This window comes from Puma concolor, chromosome D2 (assembly GCF_028749965.1).
Source record: "Puma concolor isolate L17-30 chromosome D2, mPumCon1.1.hap2, whole genome shotgun sequence".
Lineage (NCBI taxonomy): Eukaryota > Metazoa > Chordata > Mammalia > Carnivora > Felidae > Puma > Puma concolor.
This window is the reverse complement of record NC_141677.1, coordinates 33,874,738-33,897,500: the sequence shown is the minus strand read 5'-3', so window position 1 is coordinate 33,897,500 and position 22,763 is coordinate 33,874,738. Positions and strand designations below refer to the sequence as shown.

At 52.1% G+C, this 22,763-nt stretch overlaps 1 protein-coding gene across 3 annotated transcripts; it reads left to right on the top strand.

The window, feature by feature from the left end:
• The first annotated feature begins 5,547 nt into the window (after positions 1-5,547).
• DNAJB12 (DnaJ heat shock protein family (Hsp40) member B12) lies at positions 5,548-22,489 on the top strand. Of its 3 annotated transcripts, none has more exons than XM_086679939.1 (9): positions 5,548-5,774; positions 14,442-14,613; positions 15,315-15,460; positions 16,844-17,029; positions 17,156-17,235; positions 18,326-18,435; positions 20,332-20,504; positions 21,061-21,158; positions 22,377-22,489. In XM_086679939.1, the coding sequence occupies exons 1-9, from the start codon at positions 5,642-5,644 to the stop codon at positions 22,404-22,406; spliced, it is 1,128 nt and encodes a 375-aa protein (XP_086536065.1). In that variant the 5' UTR covers positions 5,548-5,641; the 3' UTR covers positions 22,407-22,489. The 3 variants fall into 3 exon arrangements, with proteins under 3 accessions (XP_086536065.1, XP_086536067.1, XP_086536066.1); XM_086679941.1 differs by having other exon boundaries at positions 21,061-21,206; XM_086679940.1 differs by having other exon boundaries at positions 21,061-21,212.
• The last annotated feature ends 274 nt before the right edge of the window (positions 22,490-22,763 follow it).

Genomic DNA, 22,763 nt, shown 5'->3' with positions numbered 1-22,763 from the left:
GCCCCAGTAAGGAGTTTGGACTTTATCTTATTATAATTGGGAGCCACTGAAGGATTTTAAGCCGGAAGATGATGTAATGAGCTTTGCATTTTGGAATGAGGACTTTGCCTGCAATGCCACAGATGAATTGGAGTGGGATCCAGGTTGGAGACTGCTATAATAACCCAGTTAGCAGATGCTGGATGCCTAGATTAGGGGGAATGGCTGCAGAGTTGGAGTCCCTAACAGAATTGGGAGATGTCAGGTCAGGCCCGAGGGCTCGGGTGGGGGCATGTAAGTTGGAGGCTGGTGAGGGAGGGGGAATAATTAAGGGTGACACCAGATTTCTGTTTAGATAATGGAGTGTATGGTGCTCTTCAGTGGGACTGGGAAGCAGGGAACCAGGTGTGGCTGGAGGAAGATGTGGCTTTTCTGACATGCTGAGGTGCCTGAGAGACATCCCGGTAGAAATATCTAATGGGTTGTCAGATACAAGAGTCTGGATCCAGGAAAGGGGTCTAGGGTGGAGATACGGTTTAGGAATCTCCTAAAAATCTGGGTTCTCCCAACTTCAAGGCCAGCTAACCACAAATGCATAAAGTCTGAATCGGTTTCCCCGCTGTGAAATACTAACCCCAGCTCCATCTCTTCCCCAAGGGAAACTGGGAGTAGAGACCATCAAAGTGAAAGGACTTTGAATCAAAGAACCCATACTTGGTGGGTTATCTATGCGGGGACAAGTTTGGTAGAAAGGGTTTCAAGTGCACTGTGTCCTCCTTCCAGCCTCCAGCCTCCGGCCTCACTAGGTGTCAAGTCGGACGCTCAACCAACTGAGCCACCCAGGCGCCCCCAGCATCTGATTCTTGATTTCAGCTCAGGTCATGCATGATCTTTTGGTTCCTGGGTTTGGGCCCCACATCAGGCTCCACGCTGACAGCAGGGAGCCTGTTTGGGATTCTCTCTCCCTCTCTCTCTCTCTCTGCCCCTCCCCCCTCCCCCCAGTGAACAAATAAACTTAAAAAAAAATGTATGCCTTTTTATGTTAGGCTTGGTTTTGGAACCAAAAATTGTGTGTGTAAGATCGGAGATGATATCTGAGACAAGATCTGAGGCTGAGAAAGCGTCCGACTTCAGCTCAGGTCATGATCTCACGGTTCGTGTGTTCAAGCCCCGCATCAGGCTCTGTGCTGACCACTTACCCAGCCCGGAGCCTGCTTCGGATTCTGCCTCTCTCTGCCCCTCCCCCACTCACACTTTGTCTCACTCTGTTTCTCAAAAAAATAAATATAAAAAAAAAATGTTAATAAAAAAAAAAAAAAGAGATGCTGGACTGAGCCACCCAAGTGCCCCCCTCCAACAAAAAGGCATATGTTTTAAAGCCTCCCAGTCATTCCCACAGCTGCATAGTATTCCCTTGTATACCATGGTTTAATCAAGAAGAGTAGTTTCTCAGGGAGAGATTTTAGAATCTGGCTCTCTGAAAAGAAGGGCTTGGGAGGTCACATTTGGAGACAGCAAGGGACACTGGGGAATCAGGAAGCAAAAGAGGAAAGGACAGGGAGTATGGGATACTCCACTGATTTGGCAATTCGTCCTGAAGCCTTAGGGAGGAATTTATCCCCATGGCTAGTATAGGGGAACTCTGAATAACATGTGGAGAGAAAAACCTGTCTCTAGGATTCATTTACTCTACTCATTTAGCAAATATATATGGAGCCCATGTTAAGGACCAGGCCCTGTGCTCAGGCCATGGGGAATGTTGAGGTCAAGATCTCCGTCTTGGTGTAGCTGGAGACAGGTGTGCCAGCTGTGTGGGGCAGTGAAGGTGAGTGTCCAAGGAGGAGCCAGGCTCACGGAGGAGCCCCTTTCTCAGCCTCAGATCTTGTCTCAGATGTCATCTCCGATCTTACACACACAATTAGCAACTCCGTCTTCTGAGTCTCCTCTGGAGCTTATACACAATCCCACTGTTGTACTTGCCACAGTGTCCTCTATTTTTTTAATATCGAGCTTCTTTACTAGACTGTGAGCGCCCGGAGGTCGGGTGCTCTCCTTTAGTCGTGGTGCATTCTGAATGCCTAGAACCACACAGTGCCTGGCTTTCAGTATAGACATCTGCCTGTTAAATTAATTCTACCTCTTCACAGAGATGGAGCTTAAGCTGAGCCCTCAAGAACAAGTTAGCTTGGACAGACGAAAAAGATAATGAAGGAGGACAGGCAGACAGATAGGGCTGGGGTGAAATGTGTGTAGATAGAGATGGGGAGGGGATGGCAGGAGATGAAAGCACGTTAAGGTCACACTGAATTCTCGGTGTCCCCAGAGGAGAGAAATATGGAGGCCGGTGGTCAACTAATACAAGGATGGTTTCAGCTATAGAAGCAAAATGAGGAGATGCTAAGATTCATTTGGAGATCCATTTCTCCAGTGACTTCTCCTGGTTATCTGTGGAGGCAATTAAGGATTTTTTTTTTCCTTCCCTCTCTGAGCCTCATCCTCCCACAAATACCAGGATCCCAGCTAGACAGGATAGACATTTCCACTTTTTCCCTTAGATCAAAATCATGACGTCTTGATTTCAAGAAGTATCAAGGAGAAACTGTAATTTCTTTTTTTTTTTTTTTTTAAAACTATTTCTTTTTTTAAATTTTTTTTTTTTTCAACGTTTATTTATTTTTGGGACAGAGAGAGACAGAGCATGAACGGGGGAGGGGCAGAGAGAGAGGGAGACACAGAATCGGAAACAGGCTCCAGGCTCTGAGCCATCAGCCCAGAGCCCGACGCGGGGCTCGAACTCACAGACCGCGAGATCGTGACCTGGCTGAAGTCGGACGCTTAACCGACTGCGCCACCCAGGCGCCCCGAGAAACTGTAATTTCAAGCTGGCATACCAGTTCCATTTTTAAACAAAATCAATAGACCAAGGACCATAACGTTTAACTTGAACTGAGCAGGAGTGTGACTCCCTTCCTGGCCTTTGGACCAGAGAAGGACCCATAGACAAATTGCCTCAAGACAAAAGACAATACACACAGTTTGAGATCTATAAGAAGGGTAGGGAGTGATAACATGGAGGTTGGTTAGACTAGCACTCGGGCACAGTTTATAATCCCTTCTGAAGCAACAAAGCCTTTTTTTTTTTTTTTTTTAAAGTTTATTTATTTTGAGTGTGGGGAGGGGCAGAGAGATTGGGAGAGAGAGAATCCCAAGCAGGCTCAGTGCTGTCAGCACAGAGCCTGACACCAGGCTCAGTCCCACAAATCGTGAGATCGTGACCTGAGCTGAAACCAAGAGTCAGATGCTTAACCGCCTGAGCCACCCAGGTGCCCCAAAGCCTTTCTGAACTGAAACAATTCAGAGACCCAGCTCAGCTGCAGAGAGGAGGGAAGGAGAAAAATGAGGAAAATAAGGCCTAAAGACGTCCTACTACACACACACACACACACACACACACACACACACACACACACACACACTCAGCCTGTCTTTCCAGAGGCTTACTGCCAACCAAGCCAAATTACTAGCTACACGCTCAAAATTTAAATAAGATTTTGTCATTGATACATTTTGCAGGAAAGGAGAAGAGGGCTCATTAGCCAGCAGTTGGGCAATCACAGCCCAATTCCTTAACACAATGAAATTACAAGCCTTCTTTTACACAAGTGCCCTCTTCACAAAGTGAAATACTGGTGGTCAGCCAGAGAAGAGGGGCTCGTGATACTCAGGAAATGGACGAGGAGACTTCATGATACTTAGCAGAAGAGGGGAAAATGGACGTTGCAGTCCTAGGTCAATAAACCCCACAAAAGCTATTTGAAAAGTGTCCTGGTATTTATCCATTAACATATGTTAAGGACATGTCAATCTGTGGAGACCTTTTCTCTCTAAGTGTAGGGCCCTCTTATTAAGGAGGCGCTGATTTCTTCACCATCAGGATATTCTCTAACAGGCCAGCTGGCGGTCACAAGCGTTTGCATTGGGAAGGGAACCACAGAAGGGAAAGGAAAGCTGGATGTGAAGAAATTTCCAAGGAGTGAGCGTGTGTGGCCAAGGATGCCTTGCTTCGTATTACACTGAGAAAATACAACCTATTTGAAAAGAACTTCCTTATGTTCCCACTTCCAAATTTACCAGCTGGCCTGCAGTGTACCTGGCCACACTGTCTTCCCTCCTGAAACATCAGTGAGTTGTCCATACAGCTATCTAAGGCCATCCCCTCGCTTGTGCCCCAGATCCCACCCCCACTGTCTACTCCTGTGTCTCCTCTCCTGACTCACCAACATTTCCTGCCCAATTAAATAATTCCTATCACAGGGGCGCCTGGGTGGCTCAGTCGGTTAAGCGTCCGACTTCGGCTCAGGTCATGATCTCGCGGTCTGTGGGTTCGAGCCCCGCATCGGGCTCTGTGCTGACAGCTCAGAGCCTGGAGACTGCTTCCGATTCTGTGTCTCCCTCTCTCTCTGACCCTCCCCCGCTCGCACTCTGTCTCTGTCTCTCTCAAAAATCAATCAATAAATAAAAACGTTAAAAGGCATCATGAACTTAACACACCCCAAATCACACATCTAATATCCCCTCTATCAAAATGCTTCTCTCAGTCTTCCCCCAGTTTCTCCAGTTTCAGTAAAGACAAGCTCTGTTCCACCACTGACCCTGGCCAAAACCCTGAAATCATTCTCAACTCCTCTTCCTCAATCCCACATCACACATCCAATCCACCAGCAAAATCGTTTTGATTTGTCTTCACAATACATCTAGAATTTGACTACTTCTCACAGCCTCCACCATTACCCTTGTCCGAGTTACCATTAATTCTCACCTGAATTACAGTAGTAGCTTCTTACCAAATTCTGCTTAAAAGTCCAAGTAATAGAAGGACTGAGAAATGTCCAATGGAGTTGGCAATGTGGGTAACCTTGACAGGACTGCTTTCACTAGAAAGCCTGATAGAACCTCCCGTCTATAGTGTAATCCTACAAGCTCCTTGCTGATTCTGTAATAACTCACCAAGGAAATTCCCATTTCAGAGCCTTTGCATGCTCTTCCTTCTGCCTGGACCATCCTTCCTTCCCTCCAGACGGTCATATCTGGAATACCTGCTCCTTCTCCTGAATTGAGGTTTCTGTTGAAATGCCAGCTTCTGAGAGATTTCATATCAGCCTATTTAAAATAGCACCTCCCACTCTCTATTCCCTTTTATTTTCTTCATTGCATTTGGCACTCTCTGAATATTTCTGTCTCTCTCCTTCTCCCCTACACACACTAGAATGTAAGTTCTATGAGGGCAGGGACTTTGTTTTGTTCTGCACTGTACACCCTGCCTGGCAAATGTCTGCTGAACGAATAAATGACCTTCGTCCCAAACTCACAGAATTACTACCAAGAAATGGAAGCATATTCGACTTCAAGACCCCCAAGTATGACCCTCCGGGATCCAGGAATGTGGGCATGCAGCCTCTTGACCTCTCCTAGCCGTCCCCTTCTTAGAAGACATACGGTAGCACTTCCGCCCTCGCTCAAACCTCGCTCAAATCTCGGAAAGGGAGGGGCGGAGGGTTTGTGTCATCAGCCTGCGCCCGCCTGCCCCGCGACGTGCCGGCGGCTGGCGCAGCCCTCCGCTCGCCCGGCCTCCCCCTCCCTGGTTCCGCGCTCTGGTTCCGCCATGGAATCCAACAAGGATGAAGCCGAGCGCTGTATTAGCATCGCCCTCAAGGCCATCCAGAGCAACCAGCCCGACAGGGCACTCCGCTTCCTGGAGAAGGCGCAGCGGCTGTACCCGACGCCGCGAGTTCGCGGTGAGTGTGAGCTGCCGGAGAGACAGAGGGGACATTAGAACTGATGGGGGGAATACGGGAACGGACCGAGGGGAGCAGTTGGAGGAGGGGGAGGGGTGGCGAGGCGCGGCTACGCCTGCGCACTGAGACGCGCGGTGGCCGCTGGGAGGTGTAGTTTTTCGCTCCCATCCCTCTCCGGGACGCTGAACACCTGATGGCTGCGGCGGCCGCGACTTCAGCTTTCCGGGGGCTTGTGGAACCCTCTGAGATTTGGAGTTCCCGAGGATGAAAGGCGCTGGGGGCGGGGGGAAAGGAACTTACCTGGAAGCGAAATCGAACTACTTTTCCCAAGGGGCCATTCGGTGGCCCAGGGCCGGTTGCCGGCCTGGGAAATATTATAGTTTAGGAAAATAAACATAACTCCTTTGACGGAGAGAATGGGTTCGAAGAGAGGGAAAGAAGACTTCCGACTTTCGGAAGGCCTGGAAAGGCGTCTCCGGGCGAGGGCCTGGGAACACTGTCCCGAAACCAGAGCCTGCCTTTTTCTCCCAGTCCACACCACCGCCTCGGACTGTCCGCCCTGAGAGCGGGCCCCCTCACTCCTGGAGCCTCTTCACCCGCCTGTGAGATTCGGGGCTTGTCGGAGACACTGGTCTTGCCACCCCGCCCACCCTGGCCCCCAAGAGTCCATCTGTGGCCGCCGAATGGACGGCTGGACAGCACAAGACTGCTAAGTGTCCCCCGGCTGAGGCTTCCAAACGGGGGAGGGATTAGTGAAGTTGTCCCAACTACTCAGCATCTCACTCTACCCAGGAACCCTCTTTTTTTTTTTTTTTTTTTTTTTTTTTTTTTAACCTAAGACTTCAAAGAAGTTTTTCTTAATACAAGCTGGAGGAGGGGCGCCTGGGTGGCTTGGTTGGTTAAGCGTCCGACTTCGGCTCAGGTCATGATCTCACGGTCAGTGAGTTCGAGCCCCACGTCGGGCTCTGTGCTGACAGCTCAGAGCCCGGAGCCTGTTTCAGATTCTGTGTCTCCCTCTCTCTCTGCTCCTCCCCTGTTCATGCTCTGTCTCTCTCTGTCTCGAAAATAAATAAAACGGTAAAAAAAATACAAGCTGGAGGAGAGAAGGAGGTAGTCCATTAAAGATACGGTTTCGTGCCAGCAGTTACCACGCAGTAAACCGTCAGGCACATAACAGGTGCTCAGAATCAGAAGACCTGAGTTCTTATCCTGACTGCTACCATGTGATCTTTCTGAGCTTGGGTTTCCTTATCTGGAAAATCAGAAGGTTGGTGCAGACAATATGATTAACAATAATACCATAGGGCTTCTCTGTTTAGAAAGCTCTTTTGAGGGGCGCCTGTCTGACCCAGTTGGTAGAGCATGCGACTCTTGATCTGGGGGTTGTAAGTTCAAGCCCCCGTTGGGTGTGGAGATTACTTTAAAAAAATAAAATGTTCAGAGGCACCTGGGTGGCTCAGTCGGTTAAGCAGGTTAAGCCTCCAATTTTGGCTGAGGTCATGATCTTACAGTTCGTGGGTTCAAGCCTGCTTAGGGCTCTGTGCTGACAGCTCAGAGCCTGGAGCCTCCTTCAGATTCTTTGTCACCCTGTCTCTCTGCCCCTCCTCTGCTTGCGCTCTGTCTCTCTGTCTCTTCCAAAAATAAATAAACAAAAAAAAATTTTTTATTAAAAAAAATAAAATCCTTAAAAAGAAAGAAAGCTCTTTCCAATGCATTTTCTCACTTGAGCCTGCCCTATCAGGGAGGCGGAGCAAAGATCATTATCTTTGTTCTATAGATAAGGAAATCTCTCAGAGGCAAGGGACTTGCCCACGATTACACAGCTAGAAATTGGAAAGTCCTGTGACTGTATAAATGTTTAATAGAGGAGTGAAATGAAAGAGCAGCAGTCAGCCTCGTAGCCTTCCTTGCCTGCATTTGGAATTGAGAAAGGGGAACACTGGCAGAAGAGGCCACCTGGAATGCTTGAATTTTCCTCCCTCCTGACTACAGGTTGATCTTTGGCCTGTTTGCCTTCTCTTGGAGAGAGTTTTAGTCTGTATTTGCCAGGACTCCTGAGGTCACCTGGCTCAAGAAGCTTCCTACTGAAATAAATCACACTGTGTAAGAGAGGCGCGTGGTGGTGGGGGCGCATGAGCTCTCAGAATCCTGTCCGACGCTGGATGCTTCTGGAGCCTCAGAACCAGGCAGCCAAGAAAGGATGGTAACAATATGGCCTGTGGAGATCTTCCTGTCAGCAGCTTCCTGGGCCAGTTCAGGGGCTTGGACAGATATCCTTCCTGGCGCTCAAGAAATGGAATTTGCTCAGGCAGAATCATCACCTGCTGCACAGTTGTCATATTCGCATTATTCTGGAGAGACTATGCCTCATACCTCTCTGTAAACTTCACCTTGCACCGTCCACAGCCCTGTATTCAGCTGACAAGGACCTGGGGTTAGCTTAGGCCTGGAATGGAGAAATCTTGGTTAAAAAAATATTAGATAGCTGCCTACACATGCTGTTTGAGGTTTGAGTTCATTCCAGGCGCTTGTTCAATGCAACAGACTTTTTTTTTTTTTTTTAAGTTTATTTTATTTTTGAGAGCAAGTACATGCGAGTGGGGGAGGGGCGAGGGGAGGGGAAGAATCCCAAGCGGGCTCCACAGGCTGTCAGCGCCCCAAGTGTCCAACTTTTATTTCGGCTCAGGTCATGATCTCACGGTTCATGGGTTCAAGCCCTGCGTCGGGCTCAGTGCTGTCAGTGCAGAGCCTGCTTCGGTTCCTCCGTCTCCCTCTCTTTCTGCTCCCTCCATTGCTCTCTCTCTCTCTCAAAAATAAACATTAAAAAAAAAAAAAAAAAGAGTCAGACACTTAACCAACTAAGCCACCGAGACACTCTGCAACAGACATTTTTTGTTTTATTTGCAAAGTCTTCTGCTTGGTGCTACGTGGTATGGCAGGACTGGTAAGACATCATCCTTCACCTCAAGGAGCCTACAGTGTAGTAAAGGAGACAAAGTTACAGAAAAAATAATACTGCGGTTAAAGAAAAATTAAGCACAGTGTTAGATGCCAAGGACTTAAGGATGGACAGGAAAGATCCAGTCCTCGCCCTCCATGAGTTCAGTCCCGTGACGTGGAGGGAAGTGCTGGGGTTGGATCCCTGAATGCGAAATTACAAGCAGTAGGGTGAGTGAGTGAGTCCTTACTGGGACTTAAAAATAATGGTAGATGACAGTGAGGGAAGGTGTCAGGGAGCAGGACAGAGGCAGCATTTAAACTGCACTTCGGAGGAAGGGAGGAGATTTGGAGAAGAACCTACTGGGGAAAAGACATGGAGGCTGGAGGCTGGGGGAGGACTGGGTGTAGCAAGACTTGGAGGCTGTGGAGGTGGTAATTTGAATAGAGAGGATTAAGGCTGGCAAGGAGGATGGGGTCAGGTTGTGGAAATCCTTTCCTGCCAGACCAGGGTATTCACTTTATTCTGTAGTTGGTGAAAAGACCACTGAAGATTCTGATAGCAGGACTAAGATAAGGGTACCGTTCTGAGAAGAGAACGACGAGAAGGGTTAATGAAAGGGAAGAGAGACCCAAGGCAGAAATCAATTGGGAAAGCATTCATCGCGCTGTGTATTTCAGGAGCTCTGAGCACCTGAGGTAAGGCATCCCGGATGAGGATAGGGTCATCAGAGAGGAGGTACCGAGCCTTGTGTGAGAGAGGTGTGCTGAGGAGAACTGGGGACACAGAATCCAAGCGTGTGTGGCCAGGGAGAAAGTAAGGTTGAGGATGGTGAGTGGGAAGAGCTGGGCAGGGGGCAGGATGCCGGTGGATGTTCCAGAGGAGCTGTCAGCTGGGAGCTCAGGAGAGAGCCCCAGGTTCCAGCTCAAAGTCTGGTATTGTCATTTTGATGGAGCTCACTGGAGTCCTGCCTGGCTAGGGTCACTGTGTGAAAGTGTGGAACGCGTAACGGATGTTGCTGTAAGCACAGCCATGGGCCACATCTGGCCTCAGCCAGTGGGCAGAGACCAGGGAAGCAACAGAGTGAGATGGAGAACAAGGGGAGGAGGCACTCCCAGGAGCGGGCAGCCGCCAGGTGGCCCTGGAGTGGTGTAGCAGGGAGGTGGTGAGCAACACTGTCAGGCCTTGTGGGGAAAGGGCGAGTCGAGAAATGAGAGGGGAAGGATCGAGAGCATGGGTGGAAGGTTGGTCTTAGAGAAGTGAAAGAACAGACAGAGGGAAGGGTAGGGTGAAAGGAGGTCCAGAGCAACCTTAAAGGGTGGAGGGGCCTCACAGTGAAAAGGCCACGAAGGGATTTCAAACTCGTGCTGCAGGAGGTGGGCCCAAGGGCTGGACACTTGTACTGTGGAATAGTAGCTGGGCCCTAAGCCTCGAGGTCCTAGGGCAGGGCTAGTGGGACCAGTCTCTTTCTGGGAGCCCACTTGGCATCGCCTTTGCCTGAGGCTTAGCAACGCTGGTGGAAAGTACCATGTTTTTCGGGGAGCCAGTGAGAACATCCTCAGTTTCCCCAGCACACAAAGAGAGGGTTGGCTTGGATGGTCTCGCAGCTTAGGCTGCCTAAGGGTCTAGGAAATGACTGACTGTGGGTCCAGGCGAAATCAGGAAGGCCAAGCCACTAAGGCCAGCATGTGGGGCAGGGAAGGATTGGTTGCTTTAACGGTGTCAGAGTGAGAGACGGTCTGGTACTGGCGAGGTCCGGGGTGGGGTTGTCTGTTCGGGTCAGTCGGCCTTCATGAGCCCTGCTGTGCACTCAACTCTTCCATTCACCGAATTTCACTGAATCTTATTTATGCCTCAAAGCAACCCTATGAGGGCAGGGATCAGGCCTTCACTGACGATTGGATGACATGGTAAGTAGCAAAGGAACCGGACTGTCCAGCTCCACTCCCCGGCCATTGCCCTCTGCTGGCCTCCCTTTCCTGAACCACTTTGAGCACTACAGGAACAGAGAGAGGGCCCGGGAATGAAATGAACAGTAACAGATAACAATATTTACTGAGTGTTGTGCTAAGTCTCTTATATGCATTTGCTCATTTACTCTTGCAGCTCTCGTGAGGGAGAGACAGTTTTACATGAAGAAGCTAAATCAGCTTGTCCAAGATGACCCTGGTAGCAGGTGTCAGAGCCACAGCTTTGCCCCTCCAGTCTGGGTTGGAGGAGTGACCACTGCTGCTGGCTTTGGCCATAGAGATGCTCTCACCTCTGCCTCAGCTGCCACTTCTCCCACCGCAGCTCTGGTTTCTTCCTCTAAGTTCCAGGCTTTTTAGGTGTCTGCCAGCTTGACAGCGAGGGGCAGAGTCAGGACTGGAACCCAGCTTTGTCTGTCTGACTCCGGAGCTGCGTTAAGCTGCTGTGTCGTACTCTTTTGTGACATTTGCCTGTCAGCCCCTGTGCCATGAGGGATGTAACAGTGAGTCAGAATGAGGCAGTCACATCCCACAGGTCTGGTAGATGGGGTGTCCAGGCCATGAGAGAGACCTACTTGTCAGCAACCAACAATCTTGAATTGCCAACTCAAGCAGAAACCTTCTGTGTGACCCAGAGCACATCCATTCCCCTTTGGGCTCTCTTCTGCAGTGTAAAGAAATTAGAGTGGCTGACTCCATGTAACTGCCCTGAAAAGTTTCCAGAATCTTCCCTGAGAAATACTAGAGTGAGTCCATCTCCTGGTTAATGCTTTTGTGTATCTATAGCAATTGAATGGTTGGTCATATTCTCCTTAGGGTATATCAGCACGGCCTGGACCACTGGGGCTTCCAGAGAAACATATAAACAAATTCTTTTTTTTTTTAAGTTTATTTATTTATTTTTGAGAGAGAAAGGCATGCAGAAAGAGAGGGAGACCAAGAATCCCAAGCAGGCTCCACACTGTCAATGCAGAGCCTGATGTGGGGCTCGAACTCGTAAACCGTGAGATCATGACCTGAGCCGAGATCAAGAGTTGGATGCTTAACCGACTGAGCCCCCCAGGAGCCCCTGAAACAAGTTCTTTAAACGCTCTCCATATCCAGCAAACTAGCTCGCCTTCTTCCCCATCTTCATCAGCATCTCTTCGTCTTTTGCTTTTTCTTCCTTTGCCATTCGCTTGGTATGGCCCTGGCATCTGCGACAGCCTGAAATCTCATGGTTATGGTTGGGTCCAAAGCCTGCTGAGTGCTGAGACTTAGCCTTCCTAAGCCCTGGAGCTCCCTGCCCACCCCCCGCCCCCAGCTTGGGTCGCCTCCCTGGCCAGGCATCAGCCTGTGACATAAATCAGCAGCTACTCAGTTTTGAATTTTTACTCTGTCAGTTTCTGTGCCAGGTGCTTACAAATGGTATTTTATCCTTGTTACACCCATTATCCTCATATCCCTTAGGAAACAGGTTCAAACAGATTTTATAGATCGGCCAGGGCAATACTGCTAGGAATGACTGAGCTGAGATTTGAACACAGTTCTTTCTGAATTTAACTTCTCTTTATTTGGAAGGACTGTGCTGGAGAGGGCTTCCCATGCCAGCCTCATGCGGTCCAGGATAGCATAGTTAAGAACATGGTTCTGGGAGCCAGACATCCAGGCGTTTTAAGTGCTGACTGCCCAGCTTGTGTAGCCACGGGCCAATGGATCAAACACACAGCTCCTTCTTTAACTTTCCTTTTTTTTTTTTTTTTTAATTTTTTTTTTCAATGTTTATTTATTTTTGGGACAGAGAGAGACAGAGCATGAACGGGGGAGGGGCAGAGAGAGAGGGAGACACAGAATCAGAAACAGGCTCCAGGCTCTGAGCCATCAGCCCAGAGCCCGACGCGGGGCTCGAACTCACGGACCGCGAGATTGTGACCTGGCTGAAGTCGGATGCTTAACCGACTGCGCCACCCAGGCGCCCCTAACTTTTCTTTTTTAATGATTATTTATTTTGGACAGAGAGATAGCACGCGTGTGAGTAGGGGAGGGGCAAAGAGAGAGGAAACACAGAATCCGAAGCAGGCTCTGGGCTCTGAACTGTCAGCACAGAGCCTGATGGGGGTCTAGAACCCACAAACCATGAGATCACGACCTGAGACAGCTCCTTTATCGTGGGGATGGTGGTAATAAGACCTACTTCTGAGGCCATTGTCAAGATTAAATGAACTAGTAGAGGCAGAGCCTGGGCCTGCCTAACACATAGTGAGCACTCATTATGGTTACTCTTCTCAGGGCGTACCCTTGGGGTTTGCTACAGGAGTCCTTCACATCCCTCCTGCGAGGCAAGCTTGACTGTCAGCTCCCGACCCAGTGAGATCCTGTGAGTTTGCTGCACCTAAGACAGCAGTAGCTCAGGGCACAGTGGTCCACTTGAGTCCCAGTGTTCTGCTCCCAGCGAGCCCTGCTCCAGGCCCCTCGTGTGAGACCCAGGTGCATTGCGTTAGAGGGTGTCTAACACCCAGCACAGTGCCTTGAGCCCAGCAGGCTCCTGGCGTGTTTGAAAGAAGCTGGGGACCAGCCGAGGGCACTGCTGTCCTTCCTCAGCACAGTGTCCTGGGTCCCTGCAGAGGTCCAGGTGCCTGGCTTCCCAGGGCACTGTACCCCAGGCATGACTGGGGTTTCCAGAACTGATTTCGTGCCTGGAATCAATGGGTGCAGGGAACTTTTGCCAGAGATTTGGGCTCTTTGTCACTGAGTCAGCAGGAACCACAGACTTGGGTTGGAGTCACTGGGACCCTATCTGAGGATGATAGCTAATGCCCTACATAGACTCTGAACATTGCAGTATGACGTTTGACATGGCCAGCCACTTGAAAAGTGTAAGGAATAGCAAGTAGCAGAGGAGAGGTCTTCATCCGGAGTCTCGTGCCGTCCCTGGCCCTGGAGCACATTCATTGCCCCCATCCCCCTTCACAGCTAAGTGAAGGTCTCCAGAAGGCCTTTCCCCCCCAGTCCCAGCAGAAACAGATGGTCCTGCCAAGTGTGGTCCCCACTGACATAGGCGGAGCACTTGCCTCTCTCTGCACTCAGCAGGGTCTGTGAAACATACCACTTTGGGATTTTTTTAAACCTGAAAGGCTAATGGTTTGTTTTTATGGGGAGTTTTGTTTTTTTTTTTTAATTTTTTTTCAACGTTTTTTTATTTATTTTTGGGACAGAGAGAGACAGAGCATGAACGGGGGAGGGGCAGAGAAAGAGGGAGACACAGAATCGGAAACAGGCTCCAGGCTCCGAGCCATCAGCCCAGAGCCTGACACGGGGCTCGAACTCACGGACCGCGAGATCGTGACCCGGCTGAAGTCGGACACTTAACCGACTGCGCCACCTAGGCGCCCCTATGGGGAGTTTTAAAATAACCCATACCCAGGGGTGCCTGGCTGGAGCAGTCGGTAGAGCATGCGACTCTTGTGGGGTTGTAAGTTTAAGCCCCACGTTGGGTATAGAGATTAATTAAAATAAAATCTTAAAAACAAAAACAAAAAAAAAAGATCTAAAACAACCCATACCCTGACAACTCACGAGAGCAGGCGACTGTCCCACTAGCCCTCCCCCACCCCCTGCACCCCGCCCAGGCCCAAGCTGGGGAGCGAGCTACTGGCTTTGCTGGGAGAAGAAGCAGGTGGGATGTGGGCGGCCCTGGCCTCTCCCAGGACCAGGCAGGCCCTCAGCCACGGCATGTGGCTTTGCTGCAACAAGAGTCCTGAATGGTTTGTTTGCCTTGCACAGCCCTGATCGAGTCCCTCAACCAGAAACCACAGTCTACCAGTGACCATCCCCAACCCACAGACACCACCCACAGGAAAGCAGGTGGGGCCGAAGCCCCTGCGGCCAACGGAGAAGCTGGAGGAGGAGAGGGCACCAAAGGCTACACTGCAGAGCAAGTAGCAGCAGTGAAAAGGTAGAGGGGCCGGAGCCCAGCGCCATTGGCAAGTTTTCAGATCTAGAGAAGGCTTCCTGCAGCGTGGCCCCCGCCTCACATCTGCCCGTGGTCTGGATGGGCCCTGGGAGGGTCCTGAGGATGGAGGAGGTCCAGCTGGGCGGGCCCACCGGCCCTGGGATACAGCGTGGGAATCAGGGCTCTGCTGTCCCCTCCCGCCAAGTCAGCCCACAGCAGAGGCTGGAAATGCTGACTCTGCTGCTGGCCAGGCGAGCCTGGCCTCTTTACATAGCTCTGTTGATCAGACAGAGATGGGGCGTGGGCTCCCCTTCCAGCTTCTCCCCCACCCCTAACAAAGACCCTTTCAGACCAGGGCCTGTGTGGCTCAGAATGAAGACAGGAGACGGTTATCCCTCCAGGGCTTGGGCAGGCCCCACACACACACTGACAGTCCTTCTGAGGTGGCCTCCGGTGAACGTGCTGTTAGCGAAGGGAAATGGTTCCGGGCCTGAAAGACTACAGCTGCCCCCCTCTTAAATCCTAAGTGTATTCCAGGTGTTTCCACTGGGCCCTACCTAGCTCGCCGTTCCAGGTGGAGCTTACTGAGGCCCCCTTGCCCCCGAGGGACCTAGAGGAACTGACGGCCGAGCCCTACTGTGCGCCCATACTGCTCTCCCCCACCTCACCTCACGGCCCTGGGCCCTCTCTACCCACTCCCCCAGGGTCAAGCAGTGTAAGGATTACTATGAGATCCTGGGGGTGAGCAGAGGGGCCTCCGATGAGGACCTGAAGAAGGCCTACCGCAAGCTGGCCCTCAAGTTCCACCCAGACAAGAACCACGCACCCGGCGCCACTGAAGCTTTCAAAGGTAAGCTAGCCTTGGTTTCCCGGTGCTTGGTGTTTTTCATCTCCTGTCCTTGGGAAGGAGTCATTGGCCTTGGACCCACGTGCCCTGGGCTCAGGACCTGCTTCCTGGGAAGAAAGTCCTAGTAGCCACCTCTAGCATAGAGCCTCAGAGCTCAGATAGCCTCCCCTTCCTCTTCGTTCCCCAGGGCTTACAGGAGGGGAGCTGAGGCAAGAGAGGACCGACCAGTGGCTTTTCCAAGGTCCCAGAGCAGTTGAGGGTCAGAAGCAGGCCTCCTGACTCACCTGTATGCACGTCCCCATCTTGGGATATTGCTACCGGTTTCCCTGTGCTGAGGGGCAAGGAAGCCTCAGGTCAGTGGGCTTGGGGCCTGGTGGCCTCCCCATCACCAGCAGCCACAGCCAGCCCTGCAGTGCACACACACTCACACATAACACACACTCACAGTGTGTGCCTACAAGGCAGTGACCGCAGCCAAGTAGGGAGCCCATGGCAGAGCACACCCTAAGACCTGGTGTATTGTTTCCTAGGCTCCACCCCAGGTGCTGCATTCCAGGTGCTTGGGGTTGGTCCTGCTGCGTGTGGGTGTGGGTGTGGGGTACTGTGCAGGCGTCACCCCACTGCTGCCTGTCAGCCTGCCCCCGAGGGAGACGGTGAAGAGAAGCAGGGAGGCAGGGCAGCTGTGGTGAACGTTGCTCCAGCCCTGACTCCTGCCTGCAGCCCCGCAGGCACCAAGACGCCAGATCTGACCCTGGGACCTTGTCACCATGGCAGGAGGTGGGGGATTCTCCTTCCTGCAGGGGTGGCAGGTTTTGAAGCAGATGCAGCCGCTTTGACCCACTCCCTTGAGAGAGTGAGCCGCTTGAGAAGGAGCAAGAGACTCGGGAGGGCCCGGAGCAGGGTCCTTTGAGGCACAGGTTTCCCACCTGGGGAGCTTTTCCTGGGGAGGCCTTGGGGCCACACCGAGGAACAGCAGCTGGGACCTGGACCCCAGGGAGGAGAGGGCTCACCAGGCCACACTACCAACGGTGAAGTTTTGACTAGAACCTGGGGACCTGGCCCTTCCTGACAGTTGCTGTAGGAGTAAATAAGATAATGCCCATAAAGGGCCTGAGGCAGAGAAAAAGCTCAACCACTGTCACGAGGTGGAGCACGGGAGCCTGAGGGTTCATCTTCCGCCAGGCCCAGACCACCCAGATCCACTTAAGAGATATTCCTGCCTGCCCCCCTCCCGACACGGGCCCAACAGCCAAACTCCCCTCTGGCCCCAAGGACTCCTTCCTAAGGCACCACTTGAGTACCTGAAAGAAAGGAGCTATTGGCTGCCAGGGGCACCTCCACCTCCATGCCCACCGTCTCCAAGCCTGACTTCTGGCTCCTTTCTAGCTATCGGCACAGCATATGCGGTACTTAGTAACCCAGAGAAAAGGAAACAGTATGACCAGTTCGGTGATGACAAGAACCAGGCAGCGCGGCATGGCCACGGGCACGGGGACTTCCACCGTGGCTTTGAGGCCGATATCTCCCCCGAAGACCTCTTCAACATGTTCTTTGGCGGTGGCTTTCCGTCTAGTAAGTACCCCACCCCACCCCACCCCCTGCAGCCAGGTCTCCCCGGGGGTGATGGTGGGAGACTGGAAGACAGCCTCTCCCTTTTCCTGCAGCCCCACCCCCTGACTCAGTCCCTCTGACCTCCAGGTAACGTCCACGTCTACAGCAACGGCCGCATGCGCTATACCTACCAGCAAAGGCAGGACCGCAGGGAGAACCAGGGTGACGTGAGTGAGGAAGGCACCGGGAGAGCAGGGGGAGGGTGCCAAGCCCCACCCAGGGTGTGAGGCCTGAAGGGGGAGTGACATCCCCAGCTGTCTGTCCTCTGAGGGGCAGTGCCCCCACGGTTCTCAGCTAAGGAGCCATCTTGGTTCCCCCTTGCCATTCTACTGAGCGACACTAGAGGGAGCCACACTCCACAGTGCTGCCCAAAAAGAGTGGGGATTTGATGGCTTCTGTCAGGAAATGTAATGCAGAAACTTCTCCACCTACAGACAGGTTTGAGTGTGATTGGCCTTTGTGCAGTCCATTTGTTCATAAGGCCAAAGTGACATTTTCCAAGCAATGGGCAGTGAAACTTCATGAGAGAATTGTAAACGATGACAAAGGTTGTTGAATCTTCTTCTTTTCGGCACTCTTAAAAAATGTATACAAAAGCTATAGCAAGACAATGCTTCAAAACCATTTTGAATGCCACGGGTTAAAGAACAGCTAGCGGACTAAAATTAAAATACTGCAGACAATTCCACAGCCTTTAAAATTATGGCAGACAGAGGGGTTCCCTATCGCTCTTAGGTTTTTATCTATTTATTTTTTAAACTTAGTGTGTGTGTTTGTATTTAACATACGGAAGAGTTTTTTAAATTTGTTCATATTTACAAATATGAACAAATTTGTTCACATTTACAATTTTTTAACTGGCAGTTTTTAAATCGGTAATATAGTTATATGGTGCAAAATCCAAAAAAATATATGTATATAGTGAAAATTTCCCTCCAGCCCTGCCTACCGTTCTCATGGAGGAAGCCTCTTTAGCTCATTTTTTTGGTGTTTCAGATAAGTAAATACATCCAGGCACCCTTTTCCTGTATTTAACACCAGTTGCTACTTTGTATTCCTCTGGGGAAACCGGCAGGTGGAGGAGCTTCTGTGTTTGGGGGGCCCGTGGGAGGGAAGCAGAGAGGAGTGTCGCGCGCAGTTAGCAGCGTCTCCCTCCTGCCGCCCAGGCTCCTTTGTGCCAGGGAAGCTGGTGGTGATTGCGGCCTATGCCACACTCCCACCAGGTCCAGCTGAGTGACCATCGGTTCTTTCCTCCAGGGCGGGCTGGGGGTGTTTGTTCAGCTGATGCCCATCCTCATCCTGATCCTGGTGTCGGCGCTCAGCCAGCTCATGGTCTCCAGTCCCCCATACAGCCTGAGCCCAAGGCCGTGAGTACCCACCGCTAGGGATGGGGTGGTAGGCAGACAGGGGCTTCGGATCCTCAACCCGCATCGGGCGCCTTCCTTCCTATCCTGCGGGGTCGTTGATCACAATGCGGAAATCTGGCTTAGAATCAAGGAAATACACTTGCCCTGTTGAGATTAGGTTCTTGATCTTTTTAGTATCCCAGTCCCCTAAGAAAATGCAATGAGAACTGCAGATCTCTTCCCTCAAACACTACATATATACACAACTTTGCATATGATTTCACAGGCTTCATGACACTTCCCCCCATCTTATCTGCTGACCTTGAGATAAGAACCTGTGCTCTTAAGTTGTGGGTGGTGGGCCTTGGGGCCGTGGAAACAACAGGGGTTCTAGAATCAGAACAAAGGTGGATTTGAATCCCAGCTACTTTATTAACTAAGCAGCTGTGTGACCCTAGACAAGTTACATGACTTCTCTGAGCTTTGGTGTCCTCATCTGTGCAATGCGAATAACATCTATGTGCTTGTGGAAATGAAATGAGTCACAGACGCTTAAAATGCCAGGTTTGGGGCACCTGGCTGGCTCAGTCGGTGGGGCATGAGACTCTTGATCTCAGAGTCTTGAGTTTGAACCCCATGTGAGGTATAGAGATTACTTTAAAATAAATAAGCAGAAGGTTTGTTTTTTTGTTTTTTTGTTTGTTTTTTTGTTTGTTTTATGCCAGGCTCGATAGAAACGTTCAACAGTATTTGTTCAATGAATTTATGGTCTCAGCTGCCAGTAGTGAACTTGGGCAAGTTATTTGGCCTTTTTTTTTTTTTTTTTTTTTTTTTTTTTTTTTTTTAAATTTTTTTTTTTCAACGTTTATTTATTTTTTGGGACAGAGAGAGACAGAGCATGAATGGGGGAAGGGCAGAGAGAGAGGGAGACACAGAATCGGAAACAGGCTCCAGGCTCCGAGCCATCAGCCCAGAGCCTGACGCGGGGCTCGAACTCACGGACCGTGAGATCGTGACCTGGCTGAAGTCGGACGCTTAACCGACTGCGCCACCCAGGCGCCCCTATTTGGCCTTTTAAGGCATCAGCTCCCCCCATTTATTTCCAGCATCTGGCACCACATCTGATACGTAGTTACATAGTGGGTGCTCAGCTTCTATTGGTGGGAACCCTCTGTTCCCCCAAAGTGGCCTGGCCCTGTTTCGGAGCCTGGCAGCCTTCCTCTTGGCCACCAGGGGGCACAGTCGGGTGGCTGGACCCACACCAGGCAACATAGGCTCTCCGTGGCCTTGTCGCCAGCCCTTCGCTCTGCAGCTGGAGAGGCAGCAGAGGGCAGGTAGGGGCTGTTCGCCCCCCCACACCCGAACTGTCTCCTGTCTGCTGCGTGTCAAGACTCTGCCTACAGAGCCTGCGGGTGGAGCTGGAAGATAGGACCAAAAGCTGGAAGGACAGAGGTCCTTGGAGTCCTTGTGTCTTGTTGTTCCTAAGCCTCTTAACCCCAGATTGGGAGTTCCTGGGTAGGCAGGCAGGCCCTGGGCAACAATGAGCTTAGGGGAGGAATGTGGAAATGGAGGCACTGGGACCCCGACTCACACCCCTAATCAGAGGCAGAGCCCAGGCTCCCCTGCTGCACTGACCGGGGCCTCTCAAAAGGGGCTCCTCCCACAGGCCCCAGGTCAGCAGTGTGGTAAGCAGAGAGCCTGAGGAAGGGCTGGCCGTAGTCTGGACCACTTAGGAGGGACACCCTGCCTTTCCTTCAGACCCTCATTTTGGGTGCTGTGCGAGTTCCTCTCCAGTTTTGGAGGGAAGCCAGCCCTGTGGCCTGTGCGGTACCTCCTGTTGGGGGACCCTGTCATCCTTAGAGCTGCCGTGGGCCTGGGGACCTGGGCCCACTTTGTGCCTGATGTATTTCCGGCCAGGTCGGTGGGCCACGTCCACAGGCGAGTCACTGACCACCTGAACGTCGTCTACTACGTGGCAGACACCTTCTCCAAGGAGTACACAGGCTCCAGCCTCAAAACAGTTGAACGGAATGTGGAAGACGACTATATCGCCAACCTCCGAAACAACTGCTGGAAGGAGAAGCAGCAGAGTGAGTGCGTGTGTGTTGCGGGGACAGAGCTTGAGCGCGGGGAAGGAGAAAGCCCTGCTCACCAGAGATTTGTGGACCCAGCGCCTGGCACTGCCTCGCACCAGCCACCTCCCAGCCAAAAATGGGACCCCACCCTGTTTCCTTGGGGCCGGGAGCCAGGGGCCACCTGGAGATTTCCTCCAGGTTCCCGTAAGTCACTTCCGTCAGCCTGAGTGTGGCTGCCAGAGGTAAGTGTGTTGAGATGGATTGGAGCACGTGTCCTGGCCACCTAGCGACTGGCCATCCAGCTGTATCTGTGGGACCCTAGGGAGGTCTAACCAGAACGACAGGTTCTTTCCTCGGCTGATCTCACCTAAGTCTGTAGAAAGGGGCCTCTGTTCTCTCCCAAGCTGGGACCATAGTCTGCTCTCCGGGGCCTTTCCTAAAGGGAGGCCAGCTCTGCGCCAGCTCTGGGGCCTGTAACAGTCTTCCTCCCACCCCCACAGGCTAGGCAAGTGCTCCAGTGACCCTTGGGGGATACCAGGTGTGCCCTAAACTCTGCCCCATTGCTTTGCAGAGGAAGGCTTGCTGTACCGGGCCCGCTACTTCGGTGACACAGATATGTACCACAAAGCACAGAAGATGGGCACCCCAAGCTGTAACCGACTGTCAGAGGTGCAGGCCTCCCTGCATGGATAGTCCTGGGCCAGCCACGCCACCGAGGTCCAAGTATGAGCCAGGGCCTCCTCTGCCCTGCAACTCCTGGCAGCTTTGGCCCTGGTCATAAGGCAGAGGAGGGTGGGAGGGAGAGAGGAAAATAGCCTGTTGATTATGGCACAGACTCCTTTTCCCCAGCCTGACCTCCAGCCTGCAGAGCTGGGACAGCTCTAGGGTGTGCTCAGAAACCAAGGTCTGGTTCAGGCTCCAGTGCTACTGTCTACTGCCCCCTCCCAATTCCCTGGCTCTGGGAGCGTGGGGTGCCGGAGAATCAGGCGGAAGGGGGACCTCAAGGCCACGGCTAAGGGCCACCCCTGCCTCCCTGGTCTGGTCTGAGCGAGCCACCAAGTCACCATGGCCCTTTCCCTAGGGCCAGGAGACTATTGTCTATGCTCTGGTATTTAGGCCACCAAGTATTACTGGTCCCAAGATAGCCCCCTCCACACACAGTCTCCACCTGACGGCAAGAAGAAACACGTGAGAGCCAGTGGGCCAAGATCCCATCCTCTTCCTCTGCCCTTCCAGGCAGGAGGAAATGGAACAAGATGGATGGGCAGCCCCACAGTAGGCCAGGGAGGGAGCCTACAGGCTGGGAGCGGGAGAGGCCCGTCGCCCTGACCACTGGCCCTCTGGTGGAATCAGAGGCACTCTCTCACGTACCAGTGCACCCGGCAGCCTGGAAGCCGCAGGCATCCGGCCTGCCCGGGCACCTCACCTGTGGTCTGAGGAAGAGAACAGAAGGTCATGAGTTTACGGTAGAACGCAGAGCCTTTAGCACAGAAAGCGGGGGGGGTGGGGTGGGAAATGCAAGTTGCTGGTAGCAGACTCCACTCCCCCTTTACCCCTGCATGTGGGCAGTGAGCTCCGCTTCCAGCATTTGCCAGAGGGGACACGCTGGACCCAGCCCGGAAGAGGGTAGGCAGAGCCAGTAAAGGTCCTCTTCTGGGTTGGTTACCTGCCCATCCATCCTCTGCCTGTGTCCCCTTCGGCAGGGGTCCAGCTGTGCTTGGAGGCCATCTGCCACGCCTCCGCGAGAGTGACAGAGTGCAGGAGGGAGACAGGTTGGGGCTGAGGTGGGCAGGACAGCAGCCAGGAGGTCGGCTTGTTTGTGCGGGCTGAGCTAGAGGCTCCAGGCCGCGGGACTGCCAGGCTAACTGTTACCACTCTCCTCCCCAGACCATGAAATCCCTGGAGAATTTTTGGTGACATGCACTGAGCCAAGGTGATGGACTGTATATTTAAGGAAAGACATAAAAAGAAAAAAAATTAAAGTGGAATTGGAGGCCGAACACCGCACACAACTGCCCTCTCTCTCACCCAGTAAATGCTGAAAGGCCTTAGGACAGGAAAACCTGCCACGGGGCTGCTTCCCTCCCTCCCAGGGCTGGCCGAGGCTCCACTTCGGCTGCTCCTAGGATACGGAAACCATGGCAACGAAAGTAGAATGTAAAACTTGCAGCAAATGTCTGTGGAAAGGGCTGGGGGAGGGGGCGCCCAACTGCCTTCCTCCCCCTCCCAGGAGCCACCACCAGTCACCTCTCCGTGGAAGCCAGTCAGAGGTGT

Bases quoted from the DNA above. Each gene is read 5' to 3' on its own strand.
- DNAJB12 (XM_086679939.1), top strand. From the start codon at position 5,642: ATGGAATCCAACAAGGATGAAGCCGAGCGCTGTATTAGCATCGCCCTC. The intron at 20,505-21,060 runs GTGAGTGCGTGT...ATTGCTTTGCAG, and splicing joins CTGGAAGGAGAAGCAGCAGA to AGGAAGGCTTGCTGTACCGG. The intron at 21,159-22,376 runs GTGCAGGCCTCC...TCTCCTCCCCAG, and splicing joins GCTGTAACCGACTGTCAGAG to ACCATGAAATCCCTGGAGAA.